Source organism: Diadema setosum, chromosome 15, assembly GCF_964275005.1.
Source record: "Diadema setosum chromosome 15, eeDiaSeto1, whole genome shotgun sequence".
NCBI lineage: Eukaryota > Metazoa > Echinodermata > Echinoidea > Diadematoida > Diadematidae > Diadema > Diadema setosum.
Genome location: NC_092699.1, coordinates 8,719,636 through 8,739,252, shown reverse-complemented (window position 1 = coordinate 8,739,252; position 19,617 = coordinate 8,719,636). Strand labels below are relative to the sequence as shown.

Here is a 19,617-nt window from a genome sequence, read left to right as displayed (position 1 = left end):
GCAATGGAACAATCGCATATTTTAAATTTATGAAAATCCCGTAAGTCATGAAAGGAGTAAATTACCACAGAGCTATATTTTCATGCTCTTCATTTTCATCTAATTTTTTCATCCTCTGTCAAATTTTGTATCCAATTCCAAACGTTTGCCACAACCAGACAACGACAATCGCTAGTTTTGTATTGATACAGTGCCTTGCTCGAAATTGGCGTCTTGCAATGCCAGAGCGCCACGTGATCCCACCTAAGCTATGCGTGAGTGTCTTTTACGAACACAAAACTACAATTACATTTGATATCAAAATCGATTAAACGATTTATTCTAGAAATGCAGTAAAAAAAGAAACTCTTTGATGTCTTCTTTATCAATATAATATTTTAGTAATATTCCACTCTAATGTTTTAATGTCGTACTTCCTATGTTTCTACCATCCCCCTAATCATTTTCACTTAGCCCGTCAATGCTGTAGATCGCTAGATGAACCAATTCATTGAAACATAAATTGATGTCATAATGTTATGATACAATGATCTAATACGAGGCACGAAAATCCCCCCTCTCTCAAAAATGGGGAAGAAAACGCAGGTTTCGGATCGATTTCATTCCTGATCAAAGCTCATCCACACAACTTTTACCCACTCCATCGTCTTCGTTATCCATATCATGATCGAATCGAGAAAAAAAATGAAAAAAAAATATATATATCCCTATTTCTTATGTGCAACATGATACCGAAAAGAAATCAAACAGAACAAAACTAATCTCATACCTCCCACCACACCCACAATTGCATTAAAAGAGCCCACATAATGCAGTTCTGAATAACTATCAACATGTAAGCTTTAGTCCATTTCAGAGAGAAATATTGTCCGTGTATAATGTACATGCGTTTTGGTGTTTTCTTTTTCAGCACTGATATAGAGACTTAAAAAATTAATTTCACTCTCCATAAAAATCGCACTTTGCAAAAGGTTTCTTGCTTCTCTCACTTTGCCATGTATTTTTTGATTGTTTTTTTTTTTCTGGGGGAGAGGGAATAAACAAGAATACCATGTAGGCTTTAATGTTGCTGTTAATTTAGAAACGCACATACTGTCGCAAGCAATAGCTTTTGCTAGTTACACTAAAAAAAGTGAGAGTTTGTGCTCAAGAGAGGCGCTCTTTCTCAACAAAAGACACGCCCTACCAATTGGTGTTACAGTCGTGGAGACAGCTATTTTTCAATCGAACTTGAAAATTAAGCTCTTATTGCAGCAAATTGTCTTTTGTGATGCCGATGAACTGCTGAAAGCTGATTGGTCGGCGGTGATAATTATGTTCCTCTTAATTTGTTCATTGCCCAAATTCGAGTTAAAACCACGATCGATCGTAATCACTGCACTGTGAATAGTGTTATTATTTAAAAGAGTGATTGATTTCGGCATAGTTAAAACAAACAATAGGTATTGCATCCGCCCAGTCGGCTGACCGGACGTAATCCCAGTATAATGCCTGGAACTTGCAGCCGCATAGCTGCACAATGTGTCTTTTTCATCATTAGGTAAGCGGTCCCTAATCTGCGTAGATCTGGGCAGAAACCTATAACATATAGGCACTGTGAGTGTATATTTTGACATTATGACATAATTATCCACATGGCACTACTATACATGCTCATTTCTTAAGGACATCTCGTCCCCGCTCTAAAAGCACTTAACAGCCAGTCCCCAAACGCTTTAAATTGCTAAAGATCCAAAAGAGCTGTCCATCGTTTTTTCCTTTTTTTTTTTTTTTTTTTGGTAGGGGTGACAATTAAATTTAGCTATTTATGTCGAAAGAAAGCGTTTTGAAATACAAGGAGATGAAAGAAGCACAATTTTTTTTTTTTCTGTCAGTACAAGCCACGATTCTGGAGTCCCTTACACATTCAACCATGTATAGTAGGACCTACGTACTTTAAATGGAATTAGGGCCTGGTCCAGTCAACCTGACCAACATCAATAGTCGTCTTATACTCAAAAACAAAATAATTTCGTGCCTAAATTCTGAATTATTCAGAAATTACGTGCATGCCACTGTCTCTCTTACTATAACAATTATTCTAAGATTCGACACTCAACCGAATGAAGAAAGGGGAAGTTTGGCTCTGGCACGAACAAGGACACATGGTGCAAATTCAAGGCGTTAAAGACGCCCTGCCTATTTGTTGAACGTACGCATTTCGGAAATTTACACGTAACTAAAAAGTACTACTTTTCTACGTTGAAAGTAACAGCTATCGTGACCAGGCTATAATACTATGATCAAGAGAACATACCATGGATCATTGGTTGCGGCCGCTGCATTTTTTTTTTCATAGCTGGGTACGTATTTCTAGATAATGGATGTTCATTCAAATGCATATCAGATCTATTGGGAGTTAAGAGGTAAAGATAACCATCGCAGAATAATTAAACTAAAGCATACCGTTTCTCGTTTTTCAGATGTATTGCAATTTTCAATAACGGTTTATCGTTCAATACTTATCATACTGTGATATCCCTACGTTCATAGCAGCACCCTTCTTTTGATTATTATATATGGCGTCAACCCTTCAGTGACAGTTTCCAATCTCTTTACTTAGAAAAAAAGGTAAAGGAAAACACATTATTTTCTGTGTAATCCAAAAATCCAGTATCACATACATGTGATACAATATTAAGCGACAAGACACAATACGAAGGCTTCATGATCGCAAGCAGTGAAACACCACATAATTGGTTATGAATGGGACTGTTAAACCCCACTTTCTACGTTGGTTCTGTATGATCTCTCCAACAGCACAATGCAGTGGGTCCGACTTTGACGACGACATCGTTGTCTTTCTTGTCAACGACACGGGAAGGCGACAACAGAGCTTTAATGATGCTGGGAATTTCAACCATGGTGAGACAGTCCCTCTGGCCTGCGGCATTCCTGGAGAATTTCTCGGAAATCCGTATTCGTCTTGTTCAAACGGGACGTTTGACGACACTTCGCAGTCCTGCGCAGGTAAATGGGCGATTTAAAAAAAAAAATACAAATGCGACACATTCACATACACCGTGTCCTGTAAGCCTTTCTTTGAGTCAAATGTGCACACATTTTACACAAATGTCTATGGACAGGATTTAAACGTTGCACACATAGGCCCGAATTCACGAAGGTGGTACAAATGAAACCATGGTTTAAACCATGGACAAAAACCATGGAGCGCCAAGTGTCGCACGGAATATTTCGTTACGAAATCGGATCATTTCGTCGACAAAATGACCGTTTCGTTAACGAAATTATCATTTCGTGGAGGAAATGTTCATTTAGTTACAAAATGTTGTCATTTTATTGTCAAAATAATCATTTCATCGTCGAAATGACTGATTTCGTAACGAAATATTCCATGGGACACTTGGCACTTCATGGTTTTTGTCCATGGTTTAAACCATGGTTTTATTTGTACCACCTTCGTGAATTCGGGCCTAAGGGTTGATGATGATAACATTCAAATAATAACTAATAAGGTAAATCGGCTGAATGAAGACAATGTCCTTTCAACGGTTGTGAAGGTGATGCTATGATCTGGTCCAATGACTGTATAGTAGTAAAGTTATGTTGGTAAGACGAACATAATGGAGAATAGCTGTAGCAGAAAATATCATCGACTGATGAGCACTGCCGTTATCGCTTCAATTATTTTACATGTTGTGACGGAGAACCGTGATGTGCCTTGGTGAAACCAGGGTGGGGTGGAATAAAAAGTGTCCATTCGGGACAGGAGAGTTGGAGTTGGCAAACATGGCGTGAACAGTTGCAGTCATTCGGTGCTGATCCAAGAATGTTTTGTCGGTGTATGACAGATGTTATGTCGGTGCTGACGGGTGTTCTGTTGGTGCATGACATGTGGGGAACATGTCCGGGAAATGAACATACAAACAAGCCGTCTTTTGGTAGTATTTCGGTGTTTGTTACATCGTTGTAGTGATCGATGCCCGTTGGAGGTACATATATGTGTAGTGTTCGCACTCATGTGAAATGTGTACACAGGGTAGCGAACGTAACAGTGTCGTTCGTTCGTAGTAGCGGTATTGTATACTGCGTGACATTGCACGGTATGTGTAATGGGGCTGCGTTAGCAGTGGTTGTGAATGGAAGTGCGATTCGCGAAGCGATGCGATGAGTATGTTTTGCGCACTTGTACTGGTCTTCTCGCTAGCTGAATTCCAGGGTTGCAGCATTGATTGCTGGAAAGGAAGGGTACGTATTACCGTTTCCGTTATGTCATTCTATCAGATTAGTGTGTCACTTTCTGGTTATTTGGATTAGCATCGTTAGATGTGGCTTTACGAGGAAATTGGCCTCGAGATATACGAGTGTTTGTCAGGTTTGAATTGTTTAGACTATTCTCGTAGTTCGGTACGCCGTGGAGTCACTGTAGGAAGTTGCGTTAGCGACGTAGTCTTGAAATCTAGTCGGAAAGCTAGATGTGAATAATCATGGCAGCCAAGTTCGATGCTGCAGAGTTTGTGAAAGACGTCACTCTTGGTAGATTGAGAGGGTTAGTGAAAGCCCAATTAATTGAGGTTGCAACTCATGTAGATGCTGATATCAGAGAGTGTAGTCGTAAGAAAGAAATCTTTGCAGTTCTGGTGAAGAAGCTTGAACTGGGTGGTGTAGAAAATGAACACACAGACCAGAGTGAGAGTACAGATGAGATTGAGAGCGCAGGTAGAAAAAGTGCTCAAAGTACTACTACTAGACCTAGTGAGATGAGGGTAAATTCCACACAACTAGAATTGGCTAGATTGGAGTTAGAAAGAGAAAAAATGAAGGCAGAAAATCTGAGACTTGAACAAGAGTTAATGCAACGTCAAATTGAATTGACCCAGGCACAGGCCAGTAGCGTTCCAGGGGATAGGCCTAATGTTACTATGTCGAGACCAAAGACGCCTGACATTGGAAAAATGGCAAACACAGTCCCCCACTTTGATGAAGAGGATGTAGACTCTTTCTTTGTCTCCTTTGAGAGAATAGCCAGGAATTTGGAGTGGGAGAAGAAATATTGGTCTATGATAGTACAACAAAAGCTCACAGGCAAGGCACATTCAGTAGTGTCTGCTCTCTCGGATGAGGAGGCAAATAACTATGACACAGTTAAGGAAGCAGTCCTTCTTGCCTATCAGTTAGTCCCAGAAGCCTACAGGCAAAAGTTTCGAGGATATAGGAGAGGTTCGAGACAGACCTACGTAGAGTTTCAGAGAGAAAAAGAAATTATGTTTGATCGATGGGTTCGATCAATGAAAGTAGATCTCACTTATGAAAATTTGAGAGAGATAGTGTTGATGGAGGAGTTCAAGAAATCGACACCTCCAGATTTGAGAACATATTTGGAAGATCGAAGAGTACATGATGTAAAGAGTGCAGCAGTCACCGCTGACCAGTATGAGTTGACACATAAAGTGAAAACAAAAAGTCCTGAGGGAAAGAGGAAGTTTGATCAGTCGAGAAATCATGACGCTCAAAAGTGGCACGGTAGTCATAGGGATAAAGTAAAGACTGAATCACAGAAAGAGCGCCCAAAATCGCCACGGCCTCAATATAAAGAAGTGAGATGCTTTTTCTGTGGGAAAACAGGTCACATTAAATCTAAATGTAGGCGATTGCTGGAACAAAATGAAGCAAAAGAAAAACAAAAGCAAAAAGCAACACATGGTTTAGTCCATGCAGACACACGTACACAGAACAGTTCAGATGCTGAAACAAAAGAGAAAGAGAACCAGACAGCCACCAATGGTTTTGTAAAGTCAAGTGAAAGTGATGAACAGCGTCATCCAAATGTTGTGAAAAGCAGTGTCTCAAAAATGACAGATACGTGTTCGAGTGGTGTGGATGAAAAGTACAAGGACTTCATTTCCAAGGGTACAGTTACCATTGCTGAATTTAGAGTACCGGTTGTCATCCTTCGTGATACTGGAGCTACACAGTCCCTCATGGTAGGAGATGTGAAGAGTATGCCCATAGACTGTAACACGGGTAGAAAGGTACTGATACATGATGTCAACGGAGGAACACAGGCGGTCCCTCTATTCCGAGTGAATTTGGATAGTGGACTGATTTCAGGGGAAGTGATTGTGGGAATTGTTCCATTTCTCCCTATGGATGGAGTTTCCTTTTTGCTTGGTAATGACCTTGCAGGAGGTCGAGTGAGTGTCCTTCCGGTTGTTTCTGAAGTCCCAGTGTACGAGCAGGAAACTGAAAAACTTGTCGATGAATTTCCAGAAGTATTTCCAAGATGTGCTATCACCAGGTTTCGAGCAAGTGAAGCAGAGCGTGAGAGAAAGGAGTTTGAAAGTGAAATTTTTCTTGGTGACACATTCTTTGGAAAGGTGACTAGTGAAGGTGAAAGAGAACAAAGTTGGGAGGAAGGTGTGTTCTGTCAGCCAGCTTTAATCAAAGCACAGATGGAAGATGAGGAGTTGTTGAAGTTGAGAGAGGGTGCATTGACTGTAGATGAGGCGAAGGGAGTGCCAGAATGTTTCTATGTAAAGTCTGGTGTTTTGATGAGGAAATGGCGTCCTCCAGATCGTCCCGCAGATGAGGACTGGACGGTTGTCAACCAGATAGTTGTTCCTCCGCCGTATCGAAAGGAAATTCTACGTCTTGCACATGAAATTCCAATGGCCGGACACATGGGTGTCAAGAAGACTTTGTGTAGAATCAGAAATCACTTCTTCTGGCCCAAGATGAGAAAGGATGTGTCTGAATTTTGTCGAACGTGTCATGAATGTCAAGTGGTAGGAAAACCACAACATGCCATTAGACCTGCGCCGTTGATTCCTATTCCGGCTTTTGAGGAGCCATTTAGCCGTGTGATGGTAGATTGCGTTGGTCCATTGCCGAAGTCCAAGTCAGGATGTCAGTATTTATTGACTGTGATGGATGTTTCCACGAGATACGCAGAAGCATTTCCGTTGAGGAGCATAACTGCTAAGTCAGTTCTGGATGCCTTGTTGACTTTCTTTACTAGGTATGGGCTACCAAAAGAAATACAGTCGGATCAAGGTAGCAATTTCATGTCTCGTGTCTTTCAGGAGTTGATGTACCAGCTTGGTATTCAACAGATCAAGTCGTCTGCATATCACCCGCAATCACAGGGGGCCTTAGAAAGGTACCATCAGACGCTAAAGACGATGTTGAAGGTCTACTGTCAGGATAATCCCAGGGACTGGGATAAAGGGATCCCTTTTCTTCTCTTCGCTGCTCGTGAAGTGCCTAATGAATCCACTGGATTCTCCCCCTTTGAGTTGGTGTTTGGGCATGAGCCAAGAGGGCCCCTGAAAGTTGTGAAAGAGCAGCTGTTGTCTGATGAGGAAGACAAGGATTCCAATGCCTTAGACTACATTTCCATGTTCAGAGAGCGTCTTGTGAGAGCGAATGAAGTGGCAAGAGAACACTTGAAGTCTTCGCAACAGACAATGAAGGAAATCTTTGACCGAAAGGCAAAGAGTCGTGTGTTTGAGGTTGGAGACAAAGTCTTGGTTCTACTTCCATTGCCAGGAGATGCATTGAAGGCTAAATTCAGTGGTCCCTATGTAGTAGAGAGGAAGCTTGGGAAGGAGACTTATGTGGTGAGCATGCCTGATCGTAGAAAAACCAAGAGAGTTTGTCACGTGAATATGTTGAAGAAATACCATGAACGTGTAGAAGATGTAGGTGCAGTTGTGAGTGAGAGTGTCGTACACAGTGCTGAGAAAAGTGCAGACGAGTTTGAACCTGATGCTCCAGATTCTCAGAGTGTGAGTTTCAAGTCAGGAATGATTCCGCAAGTAGAGAACTCAAAGGCACTAGAAAATCCAGAGTTACTGCTCAATCATTTGTCTGATTCGGAGAGGCAAGATGTTGTCGACATCTTCCAGGAATTTCCGGAGGTTTGCAGTGATAAATTGGGCTGTGCGAAAGATACTGTTCATACGGTAGATGTTGGTGAAAATGCACCCATTAAGCAGCATCCATATCGGATTCATCCTGCTAAGAGAGAACAGGTGGATAGGGAGGTAGATTTCATGCTTGCAAATGGAATCATAGAGCCCAGTAACTCAAACTGGAGTTCCCCGGTAGTGCTAGTCCCAAAGTCAGACGGAACGTCCAGGTTTTGTGTAGATTACAGGAAGGTCAATACCATAACCAAGACTGATTCGTTTCCGCTTCCTTTGATTGAGGAATGTATTGATCGGGTAGGAAGTGCTGAGTATGTCAGCAAATTGGATTTGATGAAAGGGTATTGGCAGGTGCCATTAGACAAAGATGCAAGAGAGATCTCGGCGTTTGTCACGCCCTCCGGGTTATACCAGTGTCGTGTCATGCCCTTCGGGATGAAAAATTCCCCCGCAACTTTTCAACGGATGATGAATCGAGTTATTGCTGGTCATGATAACTGTGTTGTCTATATAGACGATGTGTTGGTTTTCAGCAATACGTGGGAGGAGCATGTTGCTCATCTTCGAGAGCTGTTCCAGAGGTTGTTACATGCAGGACTCGTGGTGAATCTGGCCAAATGCGAGTTTGGAAAAGCTTGTGTGACCTACCTAGGTCACAAGGTAGGCCGAGGTTGCGTCGCACCACGAGATGCCAAGGTCCGAGCCATCGTGGACTTCCCAGTGCCGTCATCGAAACGGGAGCTTCAGCGCTTTTTGGGAATGTGCGGATTCTACCGGAGATTCGTCCCCAACTTCAGTCACCTGGTGGTGCCCTTGACGGACTTGTTGAAAAGGGGTACAACGTTCCAGTGGTCGGCGAGCTGCCAGGATGCGTTCCAGAAGCTGAAGGCCGTCCTCATGAACGATCCCGTGCTTATCGCACCAAACTTCGAGAGGAGCTTCCAGCTAGCTACGGATGCTAGTGACCGAGGAGTAGGAGCCGTGCTACTTCAGGATGACGACAACGGACACAGCAAACCCGTGTGTTTCTTCTCCAAAAAACTGAATCGCCATCAGCAAAAGTATTCAACTGTGGAGAAGGAATGCCTTAGTGTCGTTCTAGCGGTGCAACATTTCGAAGCGTATTTGGACGGTGGAAGAGACATCGTGGTGTACACTGACCATAACCCACTGACATTCTTAGAACGCTTCAAGCACAAGAATCAGCGTCTCTTCCGTTGGAGTTTGATTCTCCAGCCGTACCCACTGAGAATTGTGCACATAGCAGGAAAGGACAACACATTAGCAGACGCTCTGTCGCGAGTTTGAAACTGTGCGCGCGCTGGTAATGTTGCCGAACGATAATTATATCAAATCTACAGTGAAACCTACATCAAGCTGAACATTTCAAACAAGACTCAAAACAGACAAGAAACTGATGTTGATATTTTTTTGTATATGACAAAGTATACATGTGTTTATGTATTTTCGTTCAGTTTTCTTCCTTTCCCAAGGATTTGTGAAGGAAGAAATTGTATTTATGTTAATCATGTTTGTTTTAAGCGAAAACAGTGTATGTGAGTGATGCTAGGAAGTATGAGAAAGTACTAGTACACAATATTCTGTCTTTATAAGAAGACATCGCTTGAAAAATTTCATGATGTGTTACACGCCAAGCATTGTAAGATTGCAGTGAAAGTTGTGCTTCAGTTGCACACTTCTACATGTATTGGGATTTCATTCAATGTACCAAAGAGTCAAAGGATTCAGATTTGTATTTATACCGATACGTTACAGAGTTAATGCTAGCAAATGCAAAAACAGTATAGCAAAACACATCCGGCCAGTCACAGGAAAACTGTTGATCAAATTTTGAGTTTTATGTCAACCGATCTGTGTTAAAACAAAAGAATTTGTGTTGTTTTGTATAAATGAAAAAGTGTTGAGTGACAGTGAGGCATAAAGAAGCCAAAATGTTATAATGTCACTTTTGTAAATTAATAACCTGTATATGTATTTCGTTACAGAGTGACAGCGTCACATTTGTGTGTCGAGTATGATCTCGATATTTTCCAGAGTTTGCACATAATTATATTACAACATCTTATCGCGTGACAGTACATATGTGTTAAGGGACAAAAAGAAATGTCCGATGATTAAAATTTTGTTGTTTTGGCTAACGCATGACGCAGAGTTGACATAAGTATAAGATGTATTAGCAAGATGTACACATGTGTTGACGTGTTTAAATACGATTTTGTTATAATCAAGAAATGCGTGCTGTTACCACATTCAGTGAAACTCCAATGAAAGTTTGTGTTGGAGAAACAGACATATCTTTGCAACAGTCAGAACAATTTCGTGAAGAAAGTGTATTTTTGGTTTTCACATTTAAAGATGAAGTGTATGTGTTACCAAAAACAAAATACTATTCATGCCTGAAGTTATGTAAGTTTATTGGTCAAATATGTGAGGATATAATTACAGTCGAGACTACCAGAAAGCACAGTCTCAGTCAAAATATTGATACTACTGGAGAAATGATTGATTACATCTGGTGTAATCTTTCCAGATTATGTGCACTCGTATATGTGCATCCGTTGAAAACAGTTTCACATGTGTATTACTATAGACTGTTGATTTGTGTATTTACATGTTTTGTAGGGGGCTTGTCAAGTTTTCATATATTGTTCTAAAGGTGGACAATATGATGCCGGAGTGGACTGATTCTGATAAGGCTCAAAATCTGTAATAATAAGTGTAGTATGTCAGGTGAGGTTTTAAGAAAACAACACAAAACTTTTTGAGTTTGCAATCGTGTAAGCTGAATAGTACGCAATAACAGTGAAGTAAGCCGTACAACGAAGGTGTTTATAGTCGAAAAGTTACATTCATAACTTTCCTCTTGTTGGGGGGAGGTGTGACGGAGAACCGTGATGTGCCTTGGTGAAACCAGGGTGGGGTGGAAGAAAAAGTGTCCATTCGGGACAGGAGAGTTGGAGTTGGCAAACATGGCGTGAACAGTTGCAGTCATTCGGTGCTGATCCAAGAATGTTTTGTCGGTGTATGACAGATGTTATGTCGGTGCTGACGGGTGTTCTGTTGGTGCATGACAATGTACATTATTGATACATGTGATTGTAGATGGTTTGACTGAGGGTAAGAAAAATGCTGATTCACAGTAGCGTAAGTAATTGTTCATTTCGTGTTTTCTTTTACAATAACATTTGATTGTAAATCTGTTGATTGATATTTGGTTTATTTCTTTAGATGAATTAACTGTAGGCAAAATTAAAACAGCATGAAGGTTATAAATATCTTATTGTGAGGTGATTCATAAGAATATTGATTACGATGGTGGGAAGATTAGTATGTTAGTTTGAAATGTAGCCTTAATAAAGGTAACGAACGCGATCGCATAATCATTATCATTACAGCCCTTGTTTGTCGCTTCTGCAGGCAATCGTAGTTTCCCTAACATGATAGGTTTATTAGGTGTGTTGAACTTTACGAATACACCTAATACTTTTGCCTATCGTTTGCTTTTTATTCATATTTTATACATTTCCTCCCTTCTTCGTGTATCAGTTTACTGCCCGCCTCCGTTCATAGACAACGGCGTGCAATTTCAGCCCGGGCCGAACACCGATTACAGTGGCATCCCGTATTATCTGCACGGAACCGTCATTCAGTTTTCGTGTGAGAATGCAGACGATGACGTGTACTGTGGCGCGGAAAACTGCACCACGGAGTGTCAGGACGGCGTGTGGACTCCGCATCCTACTCCATCATGCGGAGGTGAGGAATCAATGACTTCAAAGTTCCTTACTGGCACCATTTGCGTTCACCATGACAAAACGCTGTATCGGATTTACGTTTATTCAATGGAATCTTGCAGAATCATAACAGTTTTAAAGTCCAGGAAAACTTTTGTGCAAAATTCATGAATGAACATGCATGTCCGTCTTGACTTTTCCTTCTTGCGATTGGCTATCCATTGTATCCGCAAACAGAAAGGTTTTGACACGCTCTGTTCAAGTCAGAAGTGATATCCCATAATCAAATGTAATTTAATAAGTCTCGACTACCACCTTATTTAGCCAATGCAGTGATCATCCCATGATTTGTATATGCATTTGTTACTCATTATGACTAATTGTATTTATTACTCGCTATCATCTTCATAACACATGGGTTGTATTATCTTTTTATCTGATTCCCCAACGCAATCCAACGGAAGTGCCTTCAACAACCACGGAAATCCCCAGTTCAGGTTAGCATCATTTATTGACGTTGTAGCAATTGCAATGATTCAGAAAAGGATAATGAGATAAAATGGTGTAATATTCGATTATCCTTGTGTTGTCAATTCCTTAAAATTGATATAGATTTAGACTACAATGTACTTGTCCCTAGATTGGATTAGTGTTGCCCTTTCACAAAGACCAAGCACTTTTGGAGAAAATTGGGTGTAAAGGGTTGGCGGTACACGACAATGAAGCCCACTGGCGCAAAGGAACAAGCCCCCCCCCCCCCACACTTGCTTCCCATTTCTCCTCAACCGCACAACTATTATTAAATTCTAGCCTAGGCTTATTCCAGAGTGATCTCGATATGACGATGGAGTTGACCGGAATAAAGTATTATGCAGAGAGGAGGAGATATGGAATGCGACTTGGGAAAATATAAAATACTGTAACATCTTCGAGAGAAGAAATAAAAAGAGGAGGTAAAGATTATGAACTATCGTGGTAAATCTTCCCCGACACTTTGCGAAATGAACTGATCTTGTTACAGGTCAACAACCAATTGCCACCAAAGACTAGTTGGCCTGATGAAGCGTCCCGGAGAGGACGTGAAACGTCGTAACTCCAAAAAGACAATTAAGTCAAGTCGACTAGCTTTACCGATGTAGTCCATGATCTATTTTCTTTTTCTTCTCTCCTTACTTTACCTAGACGACTGAGAAAATTCCCAGACAAAAGAAAATATCAAAAAGGGCGGTATGAAAAGTTTTATTTTTGAGTTATTTGTTTGACTCAAAGTGGGAGTATGATACGATGCATATTACTTTCTGTTTAGTAGGTTTAAACACAAGAACATCCTCAACTGCTGTTTATTCAAAAAGAAAAACCCAAAGTCAAACAAGCGTATTATGTAATGAATATTGGTCTGTAAATGTATCGAAATGAAGGAGCCGGTAAAACACTGTCGTGCCCAAGTGACTTACAATCAAACTTTGTTAATAATTACATCTCATTCTTGTTCAAAGACGCCGAGGTTCTGTGTGACAGCACAACAATGACGCTGATTTTGTCGCGACATCTTCTCGCCCCCGACGAAGACGGCACGGACGTCCACTTCACCGACGAGTCGTGCGTGGGATACAATCATGATTCCGAGCATATTGCAATTACCACCCGCTACGACCTTTGTAGTACTAAGCACGAGGTTAGTATTCATTTAATTAAGTTTTATTTTCTATATGGTCGCTTACATACGTTTGCAACAAAATGTACGTTAATATATACAGCCATTTCAAATGACTTATGCAATCATTTTAAAGAATGAAATATGAACTTGAACTTGAACATAATCGATATGGTATAACTATGATTTTTTTTTTCTATGAGGAATTCGCAGCAATAATTTAGACAGGAACTGTCAACTGCCTTGTCAATTACCGTTATTTTTTACTATTCTAATAATGGTAATAATAATGATAATGATGATAATGATAATAATAATAACAAGATATTAATCATGATAATAGTAAACATTTATCTAGCGTTTGATTCTGCTGTTTTAAATGCATGAATTACGGAAAAAACTATTGAATCAAAATACCCCATTATGTACATAATAAAAAAGATTAGGATTGAGTAAGTAGATTAGATTTCAGCAATGATTCAAACTTATCAACACTTTCAGCATTTCGGATATAAGGAGAGAGTTGTTCCTAAGAGATGGAGAAATAACAGAAAACCCCTGTCACCATAACGAGTACAGATGCGGGGCCTATGTGATTACAGTTCCTTTATTTTTTTTATACTCAAGTTACTTTCACATCACTACCACTAGGATTAACTTCGTTTTACACTGGTAATGATGAGGATAATCGTCATCATTGACACCTGCGTGCTTTTCCCTCCTTCTCTTAACTTTGCAGCAACTTGACGATGACATGGTTTATTCAAATGTTGTGACGTACTACCGGCCACGCCCCGAGGCTGATGATGCTAAACAGGTGATCACCCGGGAACACTATCTACGTATTCCAGTCAAGTGCATTCTGGAACGCAAACAACTTCTGAGTGAGATGTTCACGCCGCAGCTTGGAGAGGTCACTTTTGAAGAGGTACATTTCTATAGTTCAGATCTTATCTATTTTGTTGTACAGGCGAGCGAAGCGGGCCCAGCCGAGCGCAACCCCACTCGGCTGGGTTCTCTTCACCATACAGCCAGAGGGCCTTGACAAAAGGCTAGTGCTCGTGTGCAAAAAATATTGTTGTTGCCCCCTTTTCCTACAAGAAAATATTGAACGCATCTGCATAAAATATATCCATATAATATCTTACACTAAAAGTAATACCATCGAAACGTTGTGTAAATCAGAATGTGTCTGAAGCCATGTTACCTCTTGTTATCAAAAACTGACTTGCGCGAAATAAGAATTTTCTTAACTGTTTATTAGATGTAACAGTGTCGTTGAAATAATCATGTTAGCATACTTAATACATTGATAGGTTGGCTTCGGAGAGTTCACGTTGACTCTGCAGCGCTATGAGGATGAAAAGTTCGACATCGTGGCCAACGACTCGGCCCTGATACCTCTGGGTACCGAAATCTTCTTCGGCGTGGAGCTCACATCTGTCTCTGGCCTGACGCTCTTCATCGATTCCTGCTGGGCCACGCCCTCAACAGACCCGCTAGACACCCTGAAATATGTTCTCTTTGAAGAAGGGTAAGATCACTGTTCTCTATGGGGAGGGGGGGGGGGGAACTGGTCCATTTACGTTGTACAAACAGGTGAAGCCGCCGCGCCGCCATCTTACTAGGCACATGCCATGGGGATTTGCACACATTCTCACAAAGAAACTATCATTATTAAAGATCACTTATGTTTTGCGTGTGTTCTTCATTTGTAACCTTCATGAGGATTTATGTGTAATCTATAATGCAACTTCCACAGAAAAAAAAATGCAAAAAATGTAAAAACAATGTAGGATATGAATTGACGGAGTCGAGTTCAAAAGTTTGTATCTAATTTGTGTTTCCTTTGTACTCGTTAACCAATTCACCAATTATCATATAAATAGGTTAAAAGAATCTTCGAAACTGTGACAATATTCCGAAACATCCACAATAATATTCAAAAGATAAGAGAAGTCGGTCATGAAAACAGGTCGTCTTGATTTCTTTCGCTTTGGTAGATGAAGCAAAAATTGTCATATTTGTGCATGACTTGTTAATGCGCATTGAATGGTGATTTGGATACTCGTTCTTATGTTCCTCCTTCTTAGATGTGCCAAGGATCAGACAGTTCGTTTCTTCAACAATCTTGGCACCCTCACTTTGAAAGGATTTCAAGTTGATGCTTTCGCCTTCTTGGGTGATTACTCTCAGGTAAGCGCAATGTTCGACGCAATGGGCGATAACAGGTGATCACCATCAATGACCATAGATCTGTTTAATGGGATGTAGCCATCCAATGTATCCACAACCATCGAAAGACAAGACACAGAAAGCGAAATCTTTAAAAAAAAATGCAATATCCAAAGCAGTGAATAGTGAGCAGATGATTCAATCCCTGACACTGCCCTCTATCTGTAGAACGCGGCAAGTCCAGTAGACCAATTGATGTCGCGTTCTAAGTATCGAGGATATTTTGACAAACGTGTGTCTGGGCAGATCTGTTGTTATCATGACATGATGACAACTACTGGATATTTTTCAGAGCTGTTCGTTGAATCATGGGATAGCAGAGAATAACATTTTTTTTCTCTCTCTCTGTTGGGTGACAGAGGGCCATTGATCGGTCTAGCGAAACTGATTGATTCGATGGGCTATTGTGCACTTCGAGAGTACAAACATTAAGAACGAACGACAATCTATACACACAGAAATAAACCAAACGTCAATCAAACCAAAAGAAAACGAAGACTTATGTCTAACTTTAATTCGCTTTAATTTGCCTGCTTGTCAGTCATGTATGTGTTTCTGTGTGTTGGTCTGCGTCTTGTGTGTTTTCTCCTATTAATCCTCTTCATCGTCTTCCTTCTTCTCCTCCTTCCTCTTTCCCATTGTCTCGTTCTTCCGGCCAGGTGTTCGTTCACTGCTCCGTCTTGGTGTGCGACGCGGAAGACTCCGGCTCCAGGTGTCTGCAGGGCTGTCTGTCGAGGAGAAAGCGTGGACTTGGCGGGACAGGTTCCCAGTCGACGCCTCATACCATTTCTCTCGGGCCGTTTTACGAGGATCACAGTCCGAATCATGCCGACAATAATGCTGCAGGTAAGCCGGTATATTGAAGATTTATGTTATGATAATAACGCGTAAAAAATAGGACGGTGAAATAAAGAATCTTTATTGGGCAAACTTAACAATGCCAACAATGTGATGGCGACGACAATCATTTCCATGAACAAGATAAGTATTACAATATATAATATATGAACAGAGAAGAGAGGAAATGCCATAAATAAATTCATATAAAATCAGCACTATAACAACAAATGCAATGAGCGAACGAAGGTCTAGAAATGAAAATCAACGATTACAAACGGAGACACGACACAAACTGTGAACTTGTATTGCGTCACGTAGCACACAATAGGGAGCTTTAGATTTTAGACGGGCGGACGTTCAAAGGGAAAAAAACATGGTCTGAGCGTGCGCAGTAACTTGACGTGCGCTACTGCGCACGCTCAGACCATGTTTTTTTTCCCTTTGAACGTCCGCGCGTCTAAAATCTAAAGCTCCCTCATGTCGCTGTGATGCTGCCCTCAGTCGCTTGAATTTTAATCTTTTACTGAAATATTCGTGATCATTTATTTTCAATTTGATACTCTTGATTCAATCTGATACTCTCCTCTTCCTTTATTTCATTCTTGTGTCGTTCTATCTGTCTATTAATTAACCTTTCATATCTGAAACTAAGCAAATATGATAAATGTATGTTGTCATTATTCAACAACATCAAGACTACTGAACTTCCACCTCCAAGAAAAATAAGTAATTTCATGCTGCCTAAATAGGTGTATGGAAAAAAAAAGTTGCAAGTTGATTCGTCTGCTTTTAATCCGCAGAAGCTGTCGGACGATATCCAAGCACTGCGACTGTCGCAACGATTGGATCTGTCGGCATCGTCATCGCTCTCGTTGCTCTCCTGGTAGTGATGGTCAACAGGGGATTCCGTAATCGTCCGGGATCACTGGGTTATCGGCAGGTGGCATTCGAGCCGACAAGCCTTGAGTAGTCCGATAATCACTGATAAAGTTTCAGAAACTTTGGTGAATATTCGCCAAAAGTTCCTGCTCGAGGACGTATTAAATTCTTTGTGTTGATTTACGTTTGATGATTAACCGACGTAAGAAGCAGTGCATATAAGCCTACAAGATGATTCCCTTCACTTCATCCAATTCAATTTTATTTTTTTTAGCGAGACTAATAACATAAGTGATAAGTAACTATATTGAAACCCAAAGTGGTATAACTTGATGAAAGCCAAGCAATTTAATACCCTGATGCTGATCTAAATGTCTTATGTTGTTTTGAATGACGTGATATTTCAGTTCTGTTTCTCTCCTGAGGAACAAAATAGCCTGTAGGCTTTTAAGACGGTTTCATCCCAAGATACATGAACGATCGCTATGAAACATAACATACATCTCGATATCTCTTTCCCTCTTTTTTTTCCTTCCTGGCTACGAAGTCTCTACCACATTTCGAATTATGCTTACTCAAATATTTTCTCACCTTTTTTTCTTTTGTTTGAATTGCATTTAACGTAGTACTCTTCAATTGATTAGTAGTTTGTGTCATGTTTAATGTAAAAAGTGGAAATAAATGAAATGAAATAAACTGAAATGAATATTGAACGACTCTTCAGACCCTGAAGATTATCGGTTCCCGGCCTGAAAGTTTGGCGAAATCAGGCAGAGATAGAGAGAAGAGAGACGGGAGGGAGGCAATCTTGCTCGAGATTGATCAACTTAGATGAAATTGTATATGTATATATATATATATATATATATATATATATATATATATATAATGGTATTATTATCCGCGTGTTGGAATAAGAGCATGAAGACGATGAAGACAAACAAGTTGACATAATGCATTAGAATCCAACTTCATTTATTTGTAAACCAAATTTTCGACCCTTGAGGAAGATCCGTGCAAGGGTCGAAAATTTGGTTTACAAATAAATGAAGTTGGATTCTAATGCATTATGTCAACTTGTTTGTCTTCATCGTCTATATATATATATATATATATGTATATATATATATATATATATATATATATATATATATATATATATCTTATTATAACAAGAGAAGGTGTTATTTGACGACCCTTCAGACCCTGAAGATTATCGGTTCCCGGCCTGAAAGTTTGGCGAAATCAGGCAGATTTAGATTGAAGAGAGACGGGAGGGAGGCAAGCTTGCTCGAGATTGATCAACTTAGATGAAATTTTATATGTTATGTATATGTATTATATATACATATATAAATCATTATAAATATATATCTTATTACAACAAGAAAAGGTGTTGTTTGACGCAGCAAAGAAACACAAAACAAAGAAAGGTCAAGGTCAGAAAAAATGACTTTGTCATATGACTGACCCCGTTAAGACCCTAGACCCAGAAAAATAACAAAACAGAAGAAAAACCCCTCAAGTTATAAAAGTACAAAGATATCACTATTATTGACAAATCAGACATCTGAGAATAAACAAACAGCCATTTTTCCCGCACTTAGGGCACATTCACACACACCCTTGGATCTTGTATTCTATTAAAGGATGATATACAACATTTCCTCTTTTTTTAATGATTGACAAATTGCCCTACACCGACACTGTGGTGTAATGCATAAGACGCTTGTCAGGAGATCAGAAAGTCCAAAGTTGGAATCCTGCTCGAGTATGTATCCCTATGATTTCTTTAACCATGTCTTCTACTACCACACTGATCAAATGTAGCGCAATATTTGTCAATCAGCATGATCAGTTGAAATAAATGCAAAACAACTCGCCATAAGAATTTCATAAATTTCAACTAAGTCATTTGATCTAGGGGTGCAGAAAGAACATGTATTTCAATGCGATTTTAGTCACTGGCTCAACCATAATCATTATAATTTACTGTCTGTATATTTCAGGCTTATCTTTTTTTTTTTTCATTGTAGATCAAAAGCGGAAGAGGAACAAGAATATATTATAGAAATAGTTTGCACCCCTGTGAGGTAATTCTAAAAGCTTCTAAAAATAAGTCTTCACGTATAGGTCTGTAGGTCAAGTTGGTAAAAGGTTGTAAAATCTTTAGCCCGAAACGTTATTCATTATAGTTGAAACTGTTTGAACCTTGATATATAGTAAGCAATCAAATTGATCAGCACGTCAGCATAGTCATTAAATCGTTGCCGCACGATCGTCTGCGATCATTCTGCCATCATGGAGACTTGGATAAAGAAACAGA

The 19,617-nt window shown here is 40.0% G+C and overlaps 2 protein-coding genes across 2 annotated transcripts; both read left to right on the top strand.

Moving 5' to 3' along the window:
• Positions 1-250: 250 nt before the first annotated feature.
• On the top strand, positions 251-9,236 carry LOC140239221 (uncharacterized). The gene is made up of 5 exons (XM_072319102.1): positions 251-254; positions 2,800-3,009; positions 5,860-6,032; positions 7,083-8,122; positions 8,462-9,236. Exons 1-5 carry the CDS (start codon positions 251-253, stop codon positions 9,234-9,236), a joined length of 2,202 nt encoding a protein of 733 aa, XP_072175203.1.
• Positions 9,237-13,187: 3,951 nt separating this feature from the next.
• Positions 13,188-17,385, top strand: LOC140239220 (oncoprotein-induced transcript 3 protein-like). Its single transcript, XM_072319101.1, has 6 exons — positions 13,188-13,358; positions 14,077-14,265; positions 14,654-14,871; positions 15,431-15,533; positions 16,232-16,418; positions 17,213-17,385. The coding sequence occupies exons 1-6, from the start codon at positions 13,209-13,211 to the stop codon at positions 17,380-17,382; spliced, it is 1,017 nt and encodes a 338-aa protein (XP_072175202.1). The 5' UTR covers positions 13,188-13,208; the 3' UTR covers positions 17,383-17,385.
• Positions 17,386-19,617: the final 2,232 nt, after the last annotated feature.

What these genes read in the sequence shown, in the direction of transcription:
- LOC140239221 (XM_072319102.1), top strand. An exon ending in CACTTCGCAGTCCTGCGCAG is followed by an intron (nt 3,010 to 5,859) that starts GTAAATGGGCGA and finishes CAAAAATGACAG; the next exon opens with ATACGTGTTCGAGTGGTGTG. An exon ending in CCGGTAGTGCTAGTCCCAAA is followed by an intron (nt 8,123 to 8,461) that starts GTCAGACGGAAC and finishes GTTGGTTTTCAG; the next exon opens with CAATACGTGGGAGGAGCATG.
- LOC140239220 (XM_072319101.1), top strand. Translation starts at nt 13,209, where the DNA reads ATGACGCTGATTTTGTCGCGACATCTTCTCGCCCCCGACGAAGACGGC. An exon ending in GAGAGGTCACTTTTGAAGAG is followed by an intron (nt 14,266 to 14,653) that starts GTACATTTCTAT and finishes ATACATTGATAG; the next exon opens with GTTGGCTTCGGAGAGTTCAC. An exon ending in TCTTGGGTGATTACTCTCAG is followed by an intron (nt 15,534 to 16,231) that starts GTAAGCGCAATG and finishes TCTTCCGGCCAG; the next exon opens with GTGTTCGTTCACTGCTCCGT.